At 52.5% G+C, this 23,078-nt stretch overlaps 1 protein-coding gene across 4 annotated transcripts in view; it reads right to left on the bottom strand.

Annotated features, from left to right (window-relative positions):
* Positions 1-17,433, bottom strand: part of SP7 (Sp7 transcription factor) — a 34,154-nt gene extending 16,721 nt beyond the window's left edge. The window contains exons 1-2 of one of the 4 annotated variants that reach the window (XM_074980011.1): positions 8,166-8,221; positions 4,429-4,491 (exon numbers count right to left, since the gene is read on the bottom strand). In XM_074980011.1, the coding sequence (XP_074836112.1) occupies positions 4,429-4,491; positions 8,166-8,186 (84 nt within the window). In that variant the 5' untranslated portion in view covers positions 8,187-8,221. The other 3 variants (XM_074980012.1, XM_074980014.1, XM_074980013.1) reach the window with 3 other exon arrangements.
* Between the last annotated feature and the right edge of the window lie 5,645 nt (positions 17,434-23,078).

The following is a 23,078-nucleotide window of genomic DNA, read 5'->3' as shown; positions in this document are numbered from 1 at the left end:
AGGACTCGAGTTACCAGCTCATCAGCTGCTGGTACTTTTTGGTCATATACCCTGCCGTGGAGCTAAAGCCCTTCCCCATTGGCTGTATCTACACTAGCAAGTTCTTTCGAAAGATCTACACGTAAAAAGCATTCTTTCGAAAGAAAATCGAAAGAATGTGGCCCTCCTTTCGAAATCACTCTTCCTTTCCCATTTCAGGAAGAGCGCCCCCTTTCGAAAGCTTCTTTAGAAAGAAAACGTGTGTAGATGCTCCACAGAGCCCTTCTTTCAAAAGAGCAGTCTTCGTTTTCGATCTCTTGCCCGTTCTTTCGAAAGAGTGGGGCCTGCGTGGACACACTTTTTTGATCCACATTTTTGTGTGTGGACGCACTCCTTCAAAAGAAGTTCTTTTGGAATCACAGAATCACAGGGCTGGAAGGGACCTCAGGAGGTTATCTAGTCCAGCCCCCTGCTTCAAGCAGGATCAACCCCCACTAAGTCATCCCAGCCAGGACCTTGTCCAGCCGGGACTTAAAAACCTCGAGGGATGGAGAATCCACCACCTCTCTAGGCAACGCATTCCAATGCTTCACCACCCGTCTGGTGAAGTAATTTTTCCTAATATCTAACCCACACCTCTCCCTCTTCAATATCAGACCATTACACCTTGTTCTGTCATCTGACACCACTGAGAACAGTTGCTCACCCTCCTTTTTAGAGCTCCCCTTCAGGAAGTTGAAGGCTGCTATTAAATCACCTCTAAGTCTTCTCTTCTGTAAACTAAACAAGCCCAAATCCCTCAGCCTCTCCGCATAGGTCTTGTGCTCCAGCCCCTTAATCATTTTTGTTGCCCTTTGCTGAACCTGCTCCAGCAAATCCACATCCTTTTTATACTGGGGGGCCCAAAGTGGACACAATATTCCAGATGTGGCCTCACCAGTGCTGAATAAAGAGGAATAACTACTTCTCTAGATCTGCTCGAAATGCTCCTCCTAATGCACCCCAGTCTGCCGTTAGCCTTCTTGGCTACAAGGGCGCACTGTTTACTCATATCCAGCCTTTCATCCACCATAACCCCTAGGTCCCTTTCCATCGTACCGCTGCTGAGCCAGTCGATCCCCAGCCTGTAACAATGCTTGGGATTCTTCCGCCCTAGGTGCAGGACTCTACACTTCTCCTTATTGAACCTCATCAGATTTCTTTTGGCCCAGTCCTCCAATTTATCCAGGTCCCTCTGGATTCTCTCTCTGCCCTCCAACAAATCTACCTCTCCCCCTAGTTTTGTGTCATCCGCAAACTTGCTGAGGGTGCTTCTTTCAAAAGAGCTCTGCAGTGGAGACGTAGCCATTGTGTCCTGAAGATCAGACTTGAGACTAGGAAGGTGAACCTGTGATTAGCCTGGTGTGCTGGAGCAGTAATAACCCTCTGGAGCTTTGAGATGCCTGGAATAAGACCATGCTACGTGGCCTTGCAAACACAGTACTGTGGGCCTCACTGTTTACACGTGGTAGTGTTTGTTTGGATGGGTTCTGAGCATCTCACGTGACACTCAGGTCCGTGGCATTTCAGGCTTTTCACCCCAATTAGAAGAGGGAGGTGATTCTGACAGAACCCCAGGACTCCCCATTCTGGGACCTCCCGAAAAACTGCAGCTCGTGAGTCTGCTGTTAAAATAGCACCGCTGGGATTCTCTAAAGTCGTTTTAAACAGCCACACTGCCATAAAAGTGACATTAGTGTAAAATATCAGAGGGGTAGCCGTGTTAGTCTGGATCTGTAACAGCAACAAAGGGTCCTGTGGCACCTTATAGACTAACAGAAAAGTTTTGAGCATGAGCTTTCGTGAGCACAGACTCACTTCATCAGATGCTGGTCTTGGAAATCTGCAGGGCCCTGCAGATTTCCAAGACCAGCATCTGATGAAGTGAGTCTGTGCTCACGAAAGCTCATGCTCAAAATTTTTCTGTTAGTCTACAAGGTGCCACAGGACCCTACGTTGCTATTAGTGTAAAAGAGACTGAGTCTATGGAAGTGAAGTATCAGTAGTCTACACGCATCTGACAAAGCAGGTCTTTGCCCAAGAAAGCTTATGCTCCAAAATATCTGTTAGGCTATAAGGTGCCACAGGACTTCTTGTTGTTTCTATGGAGTTAGAGTCCTACACCTGGAGGGGACCTCAAGAGGTCATCAAGTCCAGGCTCACACCCTCACGACAGGGCCAAGCTCCCTGTTAGATATTTATCCAACCTGGTCTTAAATATCTTCAATGATGGTGATTCTGCAATCACCCTGGGCCACTTATTCCAGTAAATATCCACCCTGACAGGAACTGTTTTCCTAATGTCCAACCTAAACCTCCTTTGCTGAAGTTTAAGCCCGTTGCTTCTTGTCCTCTCCTCAGAGGCTGAGGAAAATAATTTTTCTCCCTCCTCCTTGTAACAACCTTTTCGGTAAGGAGCCGTTCTGGGAAGCACTGAGTGCCGGGGGTCGCCGTGTTAGTCCCATTCAGCAAAGCCACCTTGCAGTGCAGAGGGGTAGCTCGGTGGATTGGGCACAGGCCTGCTAAACCCAGGGTCTGTGAGCTTAATCCCTGTGGGGGCTGTTTAGGGACATGGGGCATCTAAATTAAAACAAAAATGGGATGGTGCTTGGTCCTGCCAACAGGAGTTCAATGACCTCCTGAGGTCCCTTCCAGTCCTGTAAGGTACTTGAAAGCTGTGATTGTATCACCTCTCAGCTGTCTCTTTTCCAAACTAAACAAACCCAGTTCTTTTCATCTTCTCTCGCAGGTCAGATTTGCTAGTCCTTTAATCACTTTAGTTGCTCTTCTCCAGACCCAGTTCGCCCATCACTGCTTTAGCTTCTCCCTGTGTTGCTCCGTCTCCCTGCCGTAATCCAGCCAGGCATGTGTGTATGAAAGAGAAGGTCGTGGGGGTTTTTTGGGGGGGAAGGGGGCACCATGTAGGACTTTAAAAGCAGTGGGCTGGAGGGGAACGAGAGTCAAAAAGAATTACATGAGGGCTCTCCCTTTGAAAAATGACGTTAACCTTTAGCTTGACTATATTTTTAAAGCTGGAAATGGGGCTTTGGGGGAGCGTTCTTTGAATGTGACTTTGGGGCATTGTCTGAAAGGTGGGTTGGGGGGTGTTTTAAAATAACGGACGGGGAACCTGACCTGGGGCATCCCTGTGTTCCTCTTAAGAATTCACGTTCTTTGTTGACGGGGGTTCTGCGTTTCATTCCCAGAACGGAATGAGGAGGCTGAGGAGTGGATTGGCTTGGAAGGAGATGGTTTGGGAGTGGAGCTGGGTTTTCATGGCAAGAAAGCTCCAACAGGCGGTTGGGATTCCAGCTTTCAGTCCAGGTCTGGGAGGAAGTCAGGTGGTTAGAGCGGGGGACCTGCACTCCTGGGCTCCATCCCTTCCTCTGGCGTGCAGCGTGGCTGGGAATGGAAATGCTGACATAAGAACTAAGGTGGTGGGACTACAGCAGGGCTCTGCTACCCACACCAACACAGCACCCTCTCTCTGCCTGCTGGGTCGATTAGCCTGGCCATCAAAGACAGCTGATTCCCTTTCATAGCATTATAGCATCCTAGGGCTGGAAGGGACCTCAGGGGGTCATCGAGTCCAGCCCCCTGCCCACAGCAGGATCAAACCCAACGAAATCATCCCAGCCAGGGCTTAAAAACCTCGAGGGATGGAGAATCCTTTCCTACATCTATACCCTGTATTCTCATTTTTGCTCCAAAATCCAAGGAAGTGGGTCTTACCCATGAAAGCTCACTACCTAACAAATGCAATTGTTAGACTTTAAGGTGCTACAGCTGGGAAGGCCAACCCACGGCTCTCGAGCCGCATGCGGCTCTTTGAGCAATTAAATGCGGCTCCTGCTCGGGGCTACGCACCAGGAGCACCATCTGCCGCTCTGCGCAGGTGCCCCAGTGCTTGTCGGGAGAAATGCTTGGCAGTGGCAGCAACTCTGATGTGTCACTAGAGCTGAGTTAAAGCTGGGGGTTGGGAGTGCCTGGGGCTGGGGGAAGGGTGGGGGTTTGGGTTAGAGTGGGGAGCTCAGGGTGCCTGGATCTGGAGGAGGGGAGGTGGATTGGGTTAGGGCAGGGAACTGGGGGTGCCTGGATCTGGAGGAAGGGAAGGGCATTGAGTTAGAGCAGGGAGCTCGGGGTGCCTGGATCTGGGGAAGGGGGAGCCCTGTATTATAGATTTATTTTTATCCATCTATCTACCTATAACATGTGACTCTTAACACTCTATCCACAGCTATTTTGGTTCCACTTTGATTGGTTGGCCACCCCTTGCTATAGGATTTGTTTGGGTGGGCTGGGTTCTTTTGGTGATGCTACAGATTTACAGAGCTGCCCCACAGACTCTGTGCTATGCCAGAAGTTATCTTTCCTATACACTGAACTCAGAATAAGAGGGAGGCTTCCTACCTCTGAGCCGACCAAGAGTTTAAGCATATCACCGTGGAAAGACACGTCCAGACCTTGCACTGGCTGCAAGAAATAAAAATGAGCGCTACTTAATGGGTGATCTACCTCACTGGGGCCTCGCATGCCTCAGTTTCCCCTCACATGCTTTGTCGAACTAGACTGTGAGATCTGGGGGAACTCAGCAGGATGGGCAGGCTAATGACACATACAGCTGGCCAAGACGTGCGATATTTCGCATTTTAATTAATTACAGTGCCAACTCCTGTTGTCTTGTGATGGCAATATACTTCCCCGAGATGGCTTTGAAAATCCACTCCTTTGGGAATTCCCTGTGTCATTAGAGCAAAGGGTTGCGGGGGAGGCTGGATGCTGAGAAATCCAGGAGGAAGCTAGAAGAATCCTTTTGTGTATGACAAAGGAAGGATGGTGTGAGGGGTGAATACCTCAGACTTCTGCTTTGATCCCTAATCCTCCTTGAACCCTAAGCAATAAAATAATCAGCGTAAAGGTGTGGGTGGGGGGGTGGCTGATAATGGGTAAAACTCATGTCAGGAGGAACAACAGCGTTCCATAGGATCCTGCGTGAATACCACAGAGGATGCGGCAAGGGGCTAATAGAGATGTAAGATGGAAAAGAGTAGGGGGGGTGGAGTTGAGGGGGTGTCAGAGCAGCGTTCCCTGTAAGCCGAGCACTTGGGCAGCCATCCAGGAAAGATTCAGGGGCTGTCCAGCTGGGACCTGCGGCAGGCAGAGATGCCCCATCTCAGCTCCTGGTAAACCCACAGCCCACTCCCGCTCAGCGTGACGTGACTTGCCTTGCCGACACCGACAGCAACCACGTGTATCCCACACACCTAGGTGGGGGTCACTGTCCCATATAGAGGCACCTAGACCACTGCCCCAGAGAGAGCGACAGGGTCTCTTCTATGGTCTTAGCTGGGAGACAGTTGGCTTTTAGCTCTAACTGTAACAGCTGCTGCACTAAGCTCCTGAGGTCCCTGGTTCAAGGCCACCTGTCGGCTGTTACATGTACCCATGGCCGCCCTGGAATTAGCTGCATTTTACAGGCCTGGTTTAAACTCCCTGCTGGTGTCCGGGGAAGGTGCAGAAGAGGTTATTAACTTTCTCGTACAGATGGGTAAATGGAGGCTGGGGGAGAGGAAGAGGCAGGGTGTTGCCAAAGGTTACCCAGCTTGTCAATGGCAGAACCTCGCCCGCATATGCTAACCACTAGGAAACACTCCCTCTCTGAGGAAGGGCGTCTCACTCTCCTGGCTCAACCACACCTGCGGGACAGAACACCGGCAGCCCAGTCTCACCCTTCAGTTCCCTCCCAGTGCTGGCGCAGAACCCAGGCCCCTGCTCTAACCACTCAGCTCCCTCCCAGAAGAGAACCCAGGAGTCCTGGCTTCTGCTGCTTGGCAGGACGCGCGCATTCATCTAATCCCCGCCAGCCCTGCACAGTGACAATCCCAAGCCCATGTGTGCCAGGAGGGAGCCTGTCTTACGCACCCGCTATCCCCTGACAGCCTTGGTTCCCCCTGCGTGGACGGCAGCCGAGTTGGGCGAGGTGCCCAGCACACACCGTACGGTAGGGGACGCCATCCTGATCGAATCCGTCCTCTCGAAAGGAAATAGCTAGCGATCGACTCACACCTTGGTAATCTCCTGGTAATTCACGCCGGGCGGACAGACACAGGGCTGGCGGCAGACAGAAGAGGCCGGGGGCAGCGCGACATCAAGCAGAAGATTCAGGTGCCCCAGCTGTGGGCCAACTCCCCCGTGTCGGGCCGAGCTTGTAGACCCAAGGCCACGTTTCCTGGACATTCGGCAACTAAATCCCTTTAATAACGGCCCCTCCACTTGCAATGAGCTAAAGGCTAGTGGCACCACAGGGATCGGGCCCAGAGAGAGACTGGCTGGTTTGGATCACCATGGAATCAGTGGCCATCTGGACAAGGATCTATGCCTCTACATTCTCGCCCTCCTCAGCCAGCATCTTAGGAGAGACCCCCAGCTGGGTCTGCCCACACCCAGTCCCTGGGAGCATCGGCCACTCGCACCTGCCCCGGGCCTCATCCAGGGAGGCTCTGAGCAACTCCTCAGATGGTGCCGGGCACCCGCATGGAGACATCGACGCCAGTGGAGTGACGCCAGCCAGGGATCTGGCCCCATCAACTCGGAGAGAACACAAGAGAACACATCCCGGTCGGCCATCTCGCCCATTACTCCCCATTTGCAGGGATGTGGCCCTACTGCCAATTTACACCATCTGGGGAGGATCTGCCCCATTTCCCTCAACGGATCGACTGATTTACACCAGCCCAGGGGGCTGGGACTTAGTGTTGCCAACTAAGAGCCCCCAGAGCTGACTGAACCCATTCTTGTCTTAACCCCGCAAAGCCAGACATGCAGGCGCACCATGCCAGTAGCCAGGTTCCAGGAGAGCCCCATGGCTCTAAGGAGACCTGTTCCCCCCACCTCCTTCTTTTTTCCAAAGCAGAGAACGGAAGAGGGGGTGAGCTGGGTGCTGGAGGGAATGAATGTGGAATATTAACACACAAATCTTGCACTGCCCCTGAAATTACAAACAACTTGTTTTTTTAAAAACTTTGAAGCTTTGGGCCGGTTTTACTTTCCGCCTCCGATTGTTAGTTCCTGTTCTTCTAATTAAAATCCCTCGTTATCTTCTTCCCCCCTTATTAAAAAAAAATAGAAAGCAAACTTTTAAATTTCCCCAACCCCCTGCTTTTCTACGTTAAAAAAAAGACTCTGTTGGACACTTTTGCATTGCACAATTACATGAGATCATTAAAAAGAATTTTTCTCTTCTCTCTAAAAACAAACAAAACAAAAAAACAAACCAGAAAAGGGGCTTAAAAACAACCTTTTAAAGAGAAACTCCAGCCGGTGAAATTTCTGTAGCCAATAAAATCTGAAAATAGCCCTGAACTGGGAGTTTGTCCTCAACCGAAACCTAAATATTTGTGACTAGGGCAGCTGGGCAGTTGGGTTTCTGAATCTCGCCCAACCTTTGCTCTGAAGGTGATCGCTGCCTGGGAGGCTAGGGAAGGATTTCTCTCTCACTTTATTCCCCTCGTCCAAGTTTTGCCTTTCATCAGAACAAGGCAAACTCTCCCCTAGGGTTTGAAAAACATACCCAGTTCAATGGGGCACAATCCTGGCTTGGTTTCGCAAATGGCTGCGCTCACACTCACCCAAACTAAATACAGATGACACCGAAATCATGCATCTGACGAAGTGGGTCTTTGCCCACGAAAGGTTATGCTCCAAAATAACTGTTAGTCTATAAGGCGCCACAGGACTTCTTGTTGTTTTTGAAGATACAGACAAACTCCGCTACACCGCTGCTGCTGAAATCCAGGGCACCCACAGGGAGGACCCAGGCGTTCCCACTCCAAAGTTTAGCTAAAACATCTCTGATCTCTATTGCTAACCCCTGTCTCCTTCCTCTTGGTATATTTCACCCCACCTTAAGGTTAGCTGCCCAGCACCCCCTGTGCCCACTCTTTATTCCTTCACAACGGGTTTGATTTTAGGGCAACCCCCGCCCCCCAAATATAAAGAAAATGCAAAGAAAGAAAGAAGGGGAGAAAAAAAGCATCTTACTTTTTTCCAGCTCCTTGGGGTTTAGTTTCCACCTGGCTTGAGAAAACCCAATTGCTGCTAAGTCAGGACTCTCTAAGGCCCCTGAGTGCATGCAGCGGGGAGATTACCTCGAGCGCTGGAGATGCCATCTCTCTGTGTGTCCCAGCCTGGGGCGGTTGCAGCTGATTTTGAGGAGAGACAGGGAGAGGAACTAGTTGATCCGTAGTTAGAAGGGACTGGGGGGGAGCTGCTTCCCTCTGCACTAGGATCCACCCTCTAATTACAGCTTAGGAGCCTTTGAGCACCCGCTAGTATCCAATGAAGGAGGAGGGACAGGGGTGGGGGGGGGAGAAGTCAACATTTTTGGATTGATCCTGGTTTCCTCAGAGGTTAGAAAAGAAAGAAAGGGGGGTGGGGAGGAGGGGAGCAAAGAAAAGAGGAGGAAAGGGAATAAAAGGGATGGGAAAGAGGGAAGGAAATGGAAGGGGGGGTGGAGGAGAGATGGTTTCTGTTGGGGCTGCAGCCCCAGCGCTCCCAGCCTTCACTCCACCCCCACTCCGGTGCCCCCCATGGGGTTTGCGGTGGCTCAGCCTCAGCTTTGCTTTCCCAGGGTTTTCAGGGACTCTGTATGGTGAAGCAGCCTCCTTCTGTCCCACGCCAGCAAAGGAAAGCAGGGCAGATGGGACCAGGAGGGAGCTGGGCAAGCCTGGAAGGGCAGGGCTGGTCTCTCCGCCAGGGCACAGGGCAGTGCTGGGGGCTGGGGAAGGCTGTGCCCACGGGATGGATGAAGGCCGGCCCTGCAGTCCTCACACACCCTTCATTCCTGCTCAAGCCAAGGGGGCGTCTGGGAAGGATCAGGCCCAAAAGGTTTGACCCTGATCCTGACTCTGTTTCAGTCCCAAGGCGTTTTGTCACTAACGTCAAGGGGAAGCAGGATTGGGCCCGCAGGCGGAGCCAGACCCTCCCCGGCCAGCTTAGCTCCACTCCCACTCCTCTTCCAAAGCACGCTCGCTCGAGGGCTGAGCCTCTTCCAACGGGCTTAGGGGGCCCCAATCCAGCCTCCTGCTGCACTTGGGGCAGACGTGGGCCCTGGGTGATGGAGCAAAGGGTCGCCTGGGTGCAGGTGGGACAAGACCTATGAGAATCAGGACAGGTCTAGACCAGACATTGAAGTCGATCACAGAAACGCAATTCCAGCTGGAACTGATGTATTTACGATCAGCTTACCTGGCCGTCCTCGCTGCGGGGGGTCTCCCTGACTCCTCATGGGATTGAGGCGTACAGGGGTCGAATGTCAACCCCCGAGAGTTCGATCGATCTCACACGTCCACACGAGGTGCACAAAATGGAACCCCAGAACATGGACTCTGAATAGTTGATCTCCCAGGTAGCGTAGGTCAGTGGTTCTCAACTTTTTTTTTTATAAAGTACCCCTTTTCCAATATATATGGACCCCCAGTATCTGCAGTGTTCAGACACACAAACTTTTTCCTACCATTGCAATGCATTTGTTTAAACAACTTCATCAGAACTGGTTGGTTGGAAGAAATTCTCTATAGGCAAGGAACTTGCGGTCGTCCTTACGACTCTGCAAAAAGGATAAATAAAAACAATTGGATGAACAAAAAAAAAGTCCAATTATTTTATTCGTAAAATAAAGTTGGGAAACACTGAGTTGATGTGCCCTCTGGGTGAGCTCTGCGTACCTCCTGGGTGCAGGTACTCCTGGCTGAGGCTTACTGGTGTAGATATACTCTTAATGTAGCTCCCTGGCCATCAGCCAGAGGATCAAGGAGCGTGTGGGGAGGAGAAAGGGGCTAGGGAGGAGAGAAGAAGCAATGAGGGTGTAAAAGAAGACAAGGCCAGACAGGCCCTGTCAGCAAAGAGAAATGCCACCAAAGTGAAAGGCGAGAACGTGCGAGAGACAGAGCCTGGCACCAGAGTGGAGGTGCTGGGCGTGACTCTACCTGGCAGGCGGAGGGGAAGGGGTACGTTGTCTCCTGGAGAGCCAGAGTCCGACCCGCATTGACACTGCGGTAAATAGCAAGTAAGCAGCCTTGTTCCACATCAAAACCGACGTGCCGCAGGAGTAAGAGACATATGTCTGGTGTAAATGAGAGCAGAATCTAGCCTGGTCCTGTGGAGCTTTGCAGTTAAGTGTGGTGTAAATCAGCAGGATCTAGGCTGGTCCCATGCAGCTTTGTGGTTAGGGTGGTGTAAATGAGAGCAGAATCTAGCCCTGTGCCATGGGGCTTTGCTATTAGTCTGCTGTAAATGAGAGCGGAATTCAGCCTGATCCCTGCTAGATTTAGTCATACAAAGTGCTCCGCACAGGCACATCCCATCTCCTGTTACTCCTCCACTCTGTGCACGGGCTTTTGAAAGCAGGGCGCCTTTGACCCCACCGCTGAAGCTTCACATCCCGGCAGCGCCCCGGTTCCCATCATCCCAGGTGCTGCAGGAACGCAGAGAGAGCCCCACTGGAGAGCTGCGGCTTAAATGCACAAAAGTTGGGAGGGGAAACTGAGGCCCGGAGCAGGGGTGTGGTTTGCAGGCAAGCGGCAGAGCAGGGGATTACAAAGCAGGGCCCCAGCCTAGCGGCCTGTTCGCTGCACTGCATCCCAGGGGCCCAGGCAATGCAAGCCTCACAACCACTTTGCTAATAAAATCAGACAGTCTTTCATCTGCTGGAATTCCCCTCCTTCCTCCAAGGACCAGCCGTGCAATGGCTGTTTAAATCTTTCTCTGCCTGGATTTTTCTTTTTAGTTAGCAGGGGGTGAAGCCACTAATTAAAGATACAGCAGCTCACAGCCCACTCGGAGGCCACATTTGGAAGTATTTATTTTTTTGTACATCTGAAGTCGGGGGTGAGGGGGGAAGAATCAGCAACTGGTGGAAAGCAGAGGGAATCAAAGATCACCCTGGCATGCGCTCCTGACCTGAGCCTGATCTGCCACCATGACATTAAAGGCCTGTTTAAAATGAATGTCGCCAGAAGGGCAAAGCAAGGGGAACTCAGCAACGGAACCACCAGCAGCCGGGGAGGTAATAAATTATTTCCCTGTCTCCAACCTTGGCTTCTTGCAAATATGTGACAGAGGGTCAGAGATCGTGGTGCATCTGCTGGCTGGCTGGGCCAGGAAAGCACAACAGAGGTGGAAAAAGTACCCCAAAAATCACTTGTATGGTTGCTTTTGGGGCGGGGGGATGGGGGTGTTGTACTTAAGTACAAGTTATTGGTGTCCCTCTGGAAAGCTACTTGAATAAAAGCACACATGCGCACCCAGCCACCCACCCTATGTTGTACTCAAGTATCCAGAAATGAAAGTAGCCACACTTTTACTCAAGTACTTTTTGGGTTGTCTCCAACAACAAAGACCATTCAGGGTGGGAGGCAGCCAGGTCTTTTGCTTCGAGAATGGGGCTGGGCTGGGGGTGGTGTCTGGATTCTACTCCTAGCTTTGGGAGGAGGAAGGTAGTCTGGGCTCCGCTGCACAGTGTGATCTAGTGGTTAGAGCGGGGGGGGCGGTATGTGTCTGGGAGTCAGAACTGCTGGGGTCTTTTTCCCGTTTCTGCCCCTGATCTGCTGCGGGATCGTGGGTGGGGGGAGCCACTGCCCAGCCTCGTGCCTCAGTTTCCCCATCCCTGCACCAGAGGGCGGCCACCCTGCCTTTGAACGCCTAAGATGACAGGCACAGGGAGGTCTCTCTGTTCATCTGGATCTCCACGAAACAAAACCGCGGTCGTGTAGCACTTGAAATAATTCATTAGGGGATGAGCTTTTGTGGGACAGACCCACTTCTTCAGATCTGGAAAATTCTGATAAACGATAATTGAGACGACGAGAATTTAGCAGAAAGATAGAAGAAAATTAAATGAAAACTGAGGAGTCAGCTAGATAGGACAGCAGGGCGGAAGGAAGAGGGGGAAGGAAAAGAGAAAAAAAGAAAGGCAGTAAGGAAGAGCCAGGTGTCATTGTTTGGAGCCTGCCTCGGGCTGATTTAGGGCTTGCCAATGAATCCCAGGGAAGCTTGGGCCTGCAATGAGCATGGGGTAGGCATTTTGCATGGCCCAAAGGAAGAAAAACGCAAGAGATCAGACACTTGGCTGCAGCCGGCAGGCGTGAGGGATATAACCAGGCAGAGGACAGGATCGGGCAGGTATTCCTTAAGCCAGCTGCTGGACTCTAGATGCTGCACCAGGGGCAAACCAGGATCCAAACGGCTGCCCATGTGTCCCATTGCGTGAACGTGTAAACAAAGGACAGAGCAGCTCGCAGAACAGGGCAGGATCTTTCCACTCTCCTCCACTGGCCGCTGGCAGGTTACCCAGAAAACAGGTTCCTCTGACGGCTTATCTGCTGATTGATTCGATCCTCCCCCTCCGAGTTCCCCAGGGCAGCCTAGGGGGAAGGGCGAGGCAGGAGTGCTGGGTTTGATTTACCGATTGACTACGCACCTTCCTTCCTGCTTGTGCAGCTGGGGGGGTCATGACCCACCCTCTTGCGGGTGTACACCCCTGCCAGGCCGGTACGCCTGTTGCTGCGCTACCCTGGCTGTCAGAGGGGCAGAGCAATTGTACCCGCAACAGGACAGGCGATTGGAATCCAGACCCAGGTTCACCCACCGCCGAAGGCGACGAGCGTTTGGGTCTGAGGCGGTGGTCTGGGCCGAGCCAAGAGAGAGAAATCAGTGAGGTGGGGCTGCTGGCCCTGGCGTCATACCCATGGGCTGATTTTACAGCCGGCTGGCTTGGTACTATCTCCATTAGCTGTCTGATTTTTAGCCAGAGAGTTACACCCATAGAACCTCAGCGTAGACAGCCCCAGCAGGCAGTGTTCCCTGAAAGCTGAGCACTGGGGCGGATGACCAGGAGAGGTTCAGGGGTGGCCCAGCTGATTAGCAGAGCACCCCCAGAGGGCAGCCTGTGCTTCTGCGAGTCTGTCTACACTACAGAGTTATTCCGGAATAGCTATGAGCTATTCTAGAATAGTGCGTCCGCGCCACAGGGAAGCCCCAAACGCTGGCAAGGATCTGACCTGAAAGCCTCTCGATCGGAACCCAGAACAGGCAGATGAATTCATTATTGACCAAATTATTTGTGGCAGAACTGAGAAGAGAGCCAAAGTGACGGCGTGGGCAGAGAGAAATGGCTTCAATTTTGCTTAGGAAAAGGGCCATTTGCACAGCCAGGCCATGGTTACGCTACTCTCGAGCAGCCCCAAAATAAGCAAACCTTATTCTGAAATACTGTGTCTACACAGCAGTGTCATTTCAGAATAAGCTATTCTGCATTATCTTATTTTGAAATAGCCCCGTTCCCAGTCTATACCGCCCCAGTCTGAAATACCGATAGACGCTATTGCCTGTAGACTGAGGTTTACCGAATTCGAAATCAGCCATCCGCTATTTCAACATTATTTCAGAATAGCAGTTTTGCCATGTAGACGCTTGCAAACTTATTTCAAAAGAGCAGCCATTGTTCTGAAAGAACTTCGCTGTGTAGACATACCCTATTGATGGTGCACACTACACGTGCTTTGGTGCACATAACAAAATTTATTCTACCCACTGATGGAAAAAATTAGAGGGTACATTGACAGTGGTATAAAGACATCCTCTTCTTTATAGGAATTCCTCTACCAGTATGACCACATAGATATTGGTATTACTGTATCTACACTGGAGGGGCAGTCCCACTTTAACTAGATTGGTCTAACCAGTCCAACCCTTTGGGCACTGCACTCCATGGGAGCACAGGCAAGAAGGATATAAATCAGCAAGGCCCAGTGACTGGAGGTTGAAGCTAGAAAAATTCACACTAGAAATCAGCTGCAAACTGTTAACGGGGAGGGCAGAGCTTCCTGAGGGATACGGTGGATTTCCCCATCAGACAGTGTGTTTGAAATCAGGACTGGCTGGCTTTTTAAAAGTTACGTGCGCGTTCAGCCGCAGGGTGTTGGGGGAGAGGCAGGGATCGCAGAGTGAAATTCTATGGGCTGTGCTTTAGAAGAGAGTTAGACTGGGGGCTGGATTCAGCATTGTTCCACTCAGGAATTTTTGGGGCGTGCTGGAGAAACGTTCCCTATAAGCCAAGCACTTGGACGGTCACCCAGGAGAGGTTCAGCTGCTGCCCAGCTGTTTTACATAGCATCCACAGCCGGCAGCCTGTGTTTCTATTGGTGACGCACATCTGCATGGGCCTTGGTGCACAGAACAAAATTTATTCCACCCATGGATGTCAAAAATAGAGGGAATCACGGATGCTGGACTGGTGCTTTTGGGATGGAGGGCACTGAAACAGTCGTAACTGTAAAACTAAGACGGAGCAATTGATGCTAAAAAAATGGGATTCACGAGAGTCCTCTTAAAGGTTTAGTGAAATCATAAATTTCAGCACTTCTGTTTTTTAGGACTCAAACACTGGCATGGATCTGACCTGAAAGGCTCTCGATCGGAACCCAGAACAGGTGCATGAATTCGTTATTGACCAAATTATTTGTGGCAGAACTGAGAAAAGAGCCAAAGCGACGCCGTGGGCAGAGAGAACCATCCTCAATTTTGCTAAGGTAAAGGGCCATTTGCACAGCCAGGCCATGGTTATGCTACTCTCGAGAACCGTATTTGCGACAACTCAGTGTCCTGTTCGCCACATGTATTGGATGCCCCTGCTGAAATGCCATTTGGAAATGAAAAAAGGAGATTCAGTGTCTCCTTTTTGGTCCTGATGAGCCATCAAATTTGACCTGAGTTTGACAAGTTTTTGAGACATCCTCCCCTCTTCCAAATAAACGAACAAAAAAGCCAACAAACCAATACTTTTCTATCAAAAAATGAATGTGATGAAGTAGGTCTGACCCACCTTGTCAATACAATTGTTAGTATTTAAACTGCTATAGGACTGCTTGGTTTTCATGAAGCTACAGACGAACATGGTGACCCCTCTGAGACAATTTGCCATCAAAAAAAAATTCACCCAGGTCTAATCAAGACAACTGGGTTGTATTCTTGATTTCAGCTCTGCCCAGCCACCGTGACACTGACCAGCCTCCCTCCACCTGGTCTCTTGGCTGTGTCTTTGCAGAACCTGGCCCTGATACTGGTCAGCTGCCTGGAGGTGCTACAAGAAGTCACTGCCCAGCCCTGATGTTGGGCTCTGGGGAAGCCAACAGTTCCGGATGTTCCAGAACTGGCCTGTCTCTACAGCGATGCACCATGCCAACACCATAACAACGGGGGTTCTGGAAGGACCAGGGCCCAGCCCCTGAGGGCAGGAGGAAAGAATCCTGCATCCTTCAGCTGCTATTGTTGAGGGTGAAGACAAAGGCTCTGCAGGTGAGATAGGCCAGGACTGGAGGGCCCTGAAAAGGATGCATTCCTGCCTAATGAGGGGGAGGGTCTGGGCACAGCTGGACCCTGCCTGACAGCCGCATAATGCTTTGGAGGCTTCTGCTCCCCATGGAGAGTCACTCCCACAGGAAGGGCGTGGAGCTGCTCAGCAGGCTTTGCAGAGGTGGTGTAGGGACAGTTTGTCTCACAGGGGTCTCATGAGTTTAAATGTAGGGTTTTCCCCCTCCCTGCCTCCAACCACCCCAGAAATGCAGCCACCTCTGGGGCAGGGCAGCACATAAGCGGCATGCCACTGAGTTTAGGACAAGAAGGGGAAGGCAGAATATTGGTCAGCAATGGGCAATTTGCTCGGGACAGCCGGAGCAGAAAGCACTCTGGGATTTGGCCACCTGAGTCTCCCTTGTGCTCACCAAGAGCAGCTGGCACACCAGACTTGGGCTAGCAGCCTTTGAACACAAGGGCACAACTTCCCACTCCAACCACATGTGACTTCTGCACTGACTAGTGCATTGTGGGATAGCCCTAGGAGGACTGCAGTAGTCAAAGTGGAAGCAGGATACTGCCACTAGATTGGACTCTCTCCTGCGGTTGCCCTGCCTCATTGGGAAGCCAGGTAAGAGCAGGGAGAAGTAATTTACGAGCACACAGAGTACTTTAAATCCCTGCTAATCCTTACAGGTCTCCCATCTAACATCTGCCCAAGGTTCCTGTGACTTAGCTTGTAAGAGATTCAGCTTCCCAGCCCATTACACGGCAGGAGTCACCTAAATTGCTCCTTCCCTGGGTAACCAAGGTGAGGCTACACCACTCGGCTTTGTCCAATCAGCCACAGGCCTCTGCAGTGACATGGCTGCCGCTGGCCAGCTGCCTTCCCCAGGGTCACCTCCTCTCCTGAGGTAGGGGCTTGGCATAGGGCAGCTATCTGATGACCACTCTGGACTGCTGGGGAGCAGTGGGGTCTGGGGCTCGTTAGCTGGCGAAGTCCACAGAGGAAGAAAATTCCAGGAAGCAAGAAGCAGCTGTGAAGCGTCACTGGGAGGAGCCATGCACATTCGCCAGGGGCAGTCGTGCAGCTCTGTGCACAGTCACCAGGGGGGCAGTCGTGCAGCTCTGTGCACAGTCACCAGGGGCAGTCGTGCAGCTCTGTGCACATTCGCCAGGGGCAGTCGTGCAGCTCTGTGCACAGTCGCCGGGGGGCAGTTGTGCAGCTCTGTGCACAGTCGCCGGGGGGCAGTCGTGCAGCTCTGTGCACAGTCGCCAGGGGCAGTTGTGCAGCTCTGTGCACAGTCGCTGGGGGGCAGTTGTGCAGCTCTGTGCACAGTCACCAGGGGGGCAGTCGTGCAGCTCTGTGCACAGTCGCCGGGGGGCAGTCATGCAGCTCTTTGCACAGTCACCAGGGGGGCAGTCGTGCAGCTCTGTGCACAGTCATCAGGGGGGCAGTCGTGCAGCTCTGTGCACAGTCGCCGGGGGGGGCAGTCGTGCAGCTCTGTGCACAGTCACCAGGGGGGCAGTCGTGCAGCTCTGTGCACAGTCGCCGGGGGGGGCAGTCATGCAGCTCTGTGCACAGTCACCAGGGGGGCAGTCGTGCAGCTCTGTGCACAGTCGCCAGGGGCAGTCGTGCAGCTCTGTGCACAGTCGCCGGGGGGCAGTTGTGCAGCTCTGTGCACAGTCGCCAGGGGCAGTCGTGCAGCTCTGTGCACAGTCACCAGGGGCAGTCGTGCAGCTCTGTGCACAGTCGCCGGGGGGCAGTTGTGCAGCTCTGTGCACAGTTGCCAGGGGGGCAGGTGTGCACTCCGGGGCACAGTCACCAGAGGAGTCGGCCGTGCAGCTCCATGCACATCCCCCCGGGAGGAGCAGCCGTGCAGCTCAGAGCATAGTTGCAGGGAGGAGGAGGGAGACGTGCAGCTCCATGCACAGTCAGTGGGGAGCCATGCATTTCAGTGCACACTCACTGGGGGGTGGAGGGGCAGCCACGCAGCTCAAGGCAGCAGGTCCAGCAAGAGGCAGCCTGGCACTCCGCAACCCCCATCCCGAGCCTTTGGCCTGCCGCTCTCCAGCTCGGTAGCACCTCGTCACCGTCATGAACTCCAAAGGGTTAACCCAGGAGGCTGCGTGGATTCTGGGTCCGAGGGCAGCGCCGTGCAGCAGAGCCCCTCGGCCCATTCAAAGCTGTTGTGGTCACCGGACCAAAGAGAGCGCATGAGGGAGAAATGAAAGGGTTATAAATACACATGCCATTTAGCCCTCGGCTGATTACAGGGCAGAGCCAGAGGCTGGCTACGCAGGAAACTCACTCTCTTATTTTAGCAGCTTGCGTTCTGGGTGACCCGGCTGCTGGACCACGAGTGAAGCCGATCACAATTATTGGTGTATTTATATTTCGTTGCATAGGGCGGAGCTGGGGTGAGGCCTTGCAGCTGATGGAACTGAGGGTGAGATTGCAAAGGAAGCTGCAGAGACCCAGTGAGCCGAGATAGGTCAGGGAATCCAGCCCTCTGGATCAGTGGCCCATCATGTTAGGCAAGGAGCTAGAGGTTCTGGGTTCTGTTCCCTGGCTCTAATTAGCTATGGGACCCTGGGTGAATCAGAGCAGACAAATTCCTCCTCTAGATCCCTGCAGAGTTATTCAGTTGCTGGTTGCAGGTCTTAGGAGGCAAAGCATTGCTGTGCTAGGCTCTCTTGGTCTTGCAGTCTCTTTGTGAAAGTTGCAAATGAAACTTGGCTCCTTCCAGAACAGGAGGGTTTCATTCCCCATCGCAAGGATTGGTAATGCTGCGTAAAGGGGATGTTCGGTGCATAACCTTAACTCTGCCCATTTGGGCTATCACAGCCCCTCATCCTTTCTGCAGGCCATAAGAACAGCCAGAGTGGGTCAGACTGAAGGTCCTTCAACCTAGTTTCCTGTCTTCTGACCCTGGGCAATACCAGGGGTTCAAGGGAATGAACAGAACAGGCAATCATTGAATCACCCCTTCCCCATCCTCCATGCCAGCTCCTGGCAGCCGGGGGATTTAGAATACCCAGAGCATGGGGTTGTGCTGCTGACCTATCCTTATCAATGTATCACATTCTTTTTATGAACAATGATATAGGTTTGGCCTTGACAACATCCCCAGCAACGAGCTCTACAGTGTGTCTAGCGTGACCTCCGCCAATCAGCTGCAAAGGCGTGGCTTGGGTAAGTGCAGAACAGTTTCCCTATAAGCTGAGCCACCCAGAAGAGAATCAGGTGCCACCCATCTGATTAGCACAGCGCCCACAGCCACTCCCAGTGGGTAGCCCATGTTTCTATTGGTGGTGCATATATGCAAACGCCTTGGTGTGTGTAACAAAATTTATTCCGCTCATGGATGGAAAAAATTAGAAGGAACACTGGCGCGGATGTGGCCCCTGGTGTGGGCACACATTAAGCGGCAGCTCGTGTTAGGAATGAGTAGGAGGCTATGCCATTCTCAGAGCATTCACTGAGCTTTCTGATGGGGCCAGAGCTGTGGTTGCTGGGGTGAGATGGGTTGTCTTAGCTCTTCAGTTCCTGGATTGCCGATTGCGGTCAGTTGGGAATGATGCTGGTGAGTTTGCCCGGGGAACTGATGCACAGCTGCAGCCCTGGTTAAAAAGCACAGGCAGGGGTTTTACTATCAGGCATGGCCTGAGAGATTTCCCCACCCCCTACGTCCTGGCAGAACCTGATTTTAGTCTAGAGAAAGAAGCATGTCTCAGTGGTTAGGAGTTTAGCTGCCTGGGACCCGTTTTAAGCACCCAGGTGTGTTTGCTGGTGGCAGAGGGGGGGAGCTGAAATCCAGCACTCCTGGGATCTATGGACAAGTCGCCCCCTACAATGCAATGGGGTTAGTTTAATCCCCCTGCTTCCCAAGGTGGCTTGTGAGATTTCATTCATAAACCCCTCTGATCCCTTTGCCTGGAGGGGTGTAGCTCAAAGCTCCCTAACGCACATGTCCTGCAGGAGCTAAAAGCTTGTTTTAATAGCTGGTCAGGTTCAACCTGGGAGCATCTCTGGAAATCAGCTGGCAGCAGTTGAATGGTAGAATATAGAATCCTAGCACTGAAGGGACCTCCCGAGGCTGTCAAGTCCAGTCCCCTGGGCTCATGGTAGGACCTGGCACCAATTATATCATCCCCGTTGGATATTTATCCAACCTGTTCTGAAATATCTCCAACGATGGAGATTCTACAGCCACCCTGGGCCAATTATTCCAGTAAATAACCACCCTGTCAGGACAGTTTTCCTACTGTCCAGCCTAACCCTCTCTTGCTGCAGTTTATGCCCATTGCTCCTTGTCCTATCCTCAGAGGCCGAGGAGAACAGTTTTTCTCCCTCCTCCTTGTGACACCCTTTTAGGCACTTGAAAGCTGCGATCACGTCCCCTCTCAGCCAAACGAAACAAACCCAGTTCTTTTCCTAGGTCAAATTTTCAGCTCTGCCCCCATCAGCTCTGCTGCCATCAGAAAGCTCAGTGAATGCTTTGAGAAGGCCATAGGCTCCTACTCATCCCTAATACAAGCTGCCACTTAATGTGTGCCCACACCAGGGGCCAAATCCACACCAGTGTTCCTTCAAATTTTTTCCATCCATGGGAGGAATTTCATTTTCATCTTCTTCTGCTTGGTCAAATTTTCTCGACCTTTAATCACTTTAGTTGCTCTTCTCTGGACCCCTTCTAATTTCTCCACATCTTTCCTAAAATACGTGGCCCAGAACTGGACATGATATTCCACCTGAGGCCTGAAACAGCGCAGAGTAGAGCGTAAGAAAATGACTTCTTCTGTTGTTGCTCATGACGCTCCTGGGGTCTGTGCCTGCTATTGGATGGCCGGAAAGTGACAGGTGGGTGAGTTATCATCTCTTTTTAAAGAGAGTGCGGTCTAGTGGGTAAGGCACTAGAATGGGACTCATGAGATCTTGATGCTGTTACTAGCTCCACCACTCGCCTGCTGGGTGACCTTGTGAAAGTTTCTGTGCCTCAGTTTGCCCTCTCAGCTTCCTCCCCGGGAAACTCCCTCCATCACGGCATTGCACGTCACAACTCACTGGCTGGGCTGCCCCTCAGACCCTCCGGACGTCCCTGAATGAAAGGAGCTTCCCCAAACTCAGGAGAGGGACGCAAGGGGGCGAAGAGGCCCATCCGCTAGCCGGCTCAGCAAAGCCTTCACCACAGCTGGTTGGGAGATGCTGATTCAGCTGCGGGACGGCCTTAGTTTGCTGGTGGTCGCGACCTGCAACGCTGCACCCAAGCCCTCACGAGGCTTCCAAAGTGATGTTTTCGGCCTCCTCATCGCTGGGGGAAATTTGAAATTTCGTCTCTGGGACCTCCCCACGATCGGCTCTGCAGTGCTGAGCATTGAGGTGATCTGCTGGTCATGCTGTGTGTTTTCTGGACTTGGAGGAGGCCCCATTCCCAGGCCAGGTATTGCCTGTTGGTATTAGCTATGGGGGAATTGCTGCGGTCTAGCCCTAGGGTAGGGGTCTGGGATTGGGGCCCAAAATAGATCGCATGTTCCCTGTAAGCTGAGCACGTGGGCGGCCGCCCAGGGGAGATTCAGGTGCCACCAACTGATTAGCAGAGCACCCCCAGCCAGCAGCCTGTGCCTGTATTGCTGGAGCCCATCCACACATACTGCAGTGCACATAATAAAATTTATTCCACCCACAGATGGAAAAAATTAGAGAGAACGTTGCTCCCCTCCTCGATTTGCACTCATGCACTAGGGCCGTCCAGTGGCACTTTAAAGACTAACAAAATAATTTATTAGGCGATGAGCTTTCGTGGGACAGACCCACTTCTTCAGATCATCAAATGATCACCTAATAAATTATTTTGTTAGTCTTTAAAGTGCTACTGGACTGCTTGTTTGTTTTGATAGTACATAGACTACCACAGCTATCGCTCTGTTACTATGCCTCAGGGCAGCAGGGGAGCAAACTTTTTACATCGGGCCACATTTTTTGCCCCAGCAGGGAGCAGCCCCCTGTCGCAACCGACAGAAATTTCACTTGTATTCATATGAACAGAAATATCCCTTTCGGCGCGGGAAGGCAAATTAGTCAGTAGAACGCAAAAGCTTTATTGTGTGGCAGATAAATATGACTAAACCAACATAAAAACGGGAACAGATTTCAACATATTTAATGAGCTGGATCAGCCTGAGACCCAGCAGCCGATTGTGTTCTGTCCTGCTTTCAAAATGTCATGCCCCCACTGCTCATTTTGCACATCCCTGCCCCAGAGTCCTGCCTCTTCGTTCTACATGCCCCCACCCCACTCCCCTCTGAGAGCGAGGGATACAATCCAGGAAGCGCCTCTCCTGCTCTAACCACTAGACAACACCCCCCAAGTGCCAGCAATAGCCCCCAGGACTACTATGAAATCTAGACAATCTAACCCCAGGGTTCCTCCACCCCGCCCTCCCTGGGGTATAACCCCCAGACTGCGACGTCCCTGAGGGAAAGCCGGCACACGCTCTATCCCTTCAAAGGGGAAAATAAAATAAACCGTGGAATCACTTCCATGTGTGGGAGCCCGGCTCTGCACGGGGGAGCAGCGGCGGCTGGGGGCGCACAGTTTGGACAGTCGCTGTGAGTTTAGGGAAGCAGGGCTGACAGGGGGGATAGACGGGGTTGGAGTGTAGGACTGAAGCCTGATGGGTGTGACAGGGCACCTCTCTCATTCCCGGGACCCGGGTAGATTGCAGGAGGGAGAGAAAAAAGGCAAAGTACAATGCAAAGTGCCAGGAAGAATCCTGGCCGGGGCGGAGTGTGAGTGCCCAGCCTGCTGATCTGGGGTGGGGCTGAGCTGGGTTTGCAGGGGGTGGGAAGAGGGCTGAGGGATGTGGGCGGGGGAGCTGCAGGGTCTGTGGAGGTTGCAAGGCATGGAGGGGGTGCAGGATGGTGGGGGACTGGAGGGGATGCAGGGGCTGCGGGGATGAGGTGTGTGTACTGGAGGAGGGGCTTGGGGTACCTGTCTCATCTTGCAGCGAAGTCCCGCTTTGAGCTCCAATGCAATCCCACAAACGGTGCAGCCAGGGTAGCCCAGCTGGGCCTGACTCGGAGGGAGCTGACCACTAGCCTGCACTCCCCTCCTTGAGTTGCACAAGGGCCCTGGAGTTCCCTGGGTTTTAGCCCCAGCTCTCAGGCGCTGTTTATGCTGCAGAGCTAGTTCGGGAAACTGAGGTATCCCAACAGGGGAACTCTGTATCTAGGAAACACACCTGGTTTTTTTGAGATGAGGGTGCGCTCTAACGGCCTCCCCCTGCCCCTCGCCGCAGGAGGAGTAAGGGGCACCGCGACATAGCGCAGTGTTTCGACACTGACTCAAAAGTGGCATCGCGCACGTTGTGTAGCTTATTTCGCGTTAAGGGCACAGTGTGAACAGCGCCTCCAAGGGAAGCAGTGGGGTGTAATGGATTGGAGCTGGGCGAAATAAGGGCCAGGACTCTGGAGCTCGGGGGCAGCTCAAGGAGTGGAGTGTGGTCTAGTGATTAGAGCAAGGGCTGGGGCACGCTGGACCCTCGCATTGAGCCCGACCCTGGGTCTTCCCCACCCCAGAGGCCATGTGGGGGTCTCCCTCGCTCTGTCTTGCTGGTTTATCCCAAGGGATGCAGAACAGGAACGAGGCTTGAAATCCCCCCTGCACTTCACAGGGTAGAAAAAGTGTTTCTTGCCCGCTCTGCTA

The sequence above is a fragment of the Carettochelys insculpta genome, chromosome 29 (genome assembly GCF_033958435.1).
Source record: "Carettochelys insculpta isolate YL-2023 chromosome 29, ASM3395843v1, whole genome shotgun sequence".
Lineage (NCBI taxonomy): Eukaryota > Metazoa > Chordata > Testudines > Carettochelyidae > Carettochelys > Carettochelys insculpta.
The sequence above is the reverse complement of the archived record's forward strand: the minus strand, read 5'-3'. Positions and strand labels throughout refer to the sequence as shown.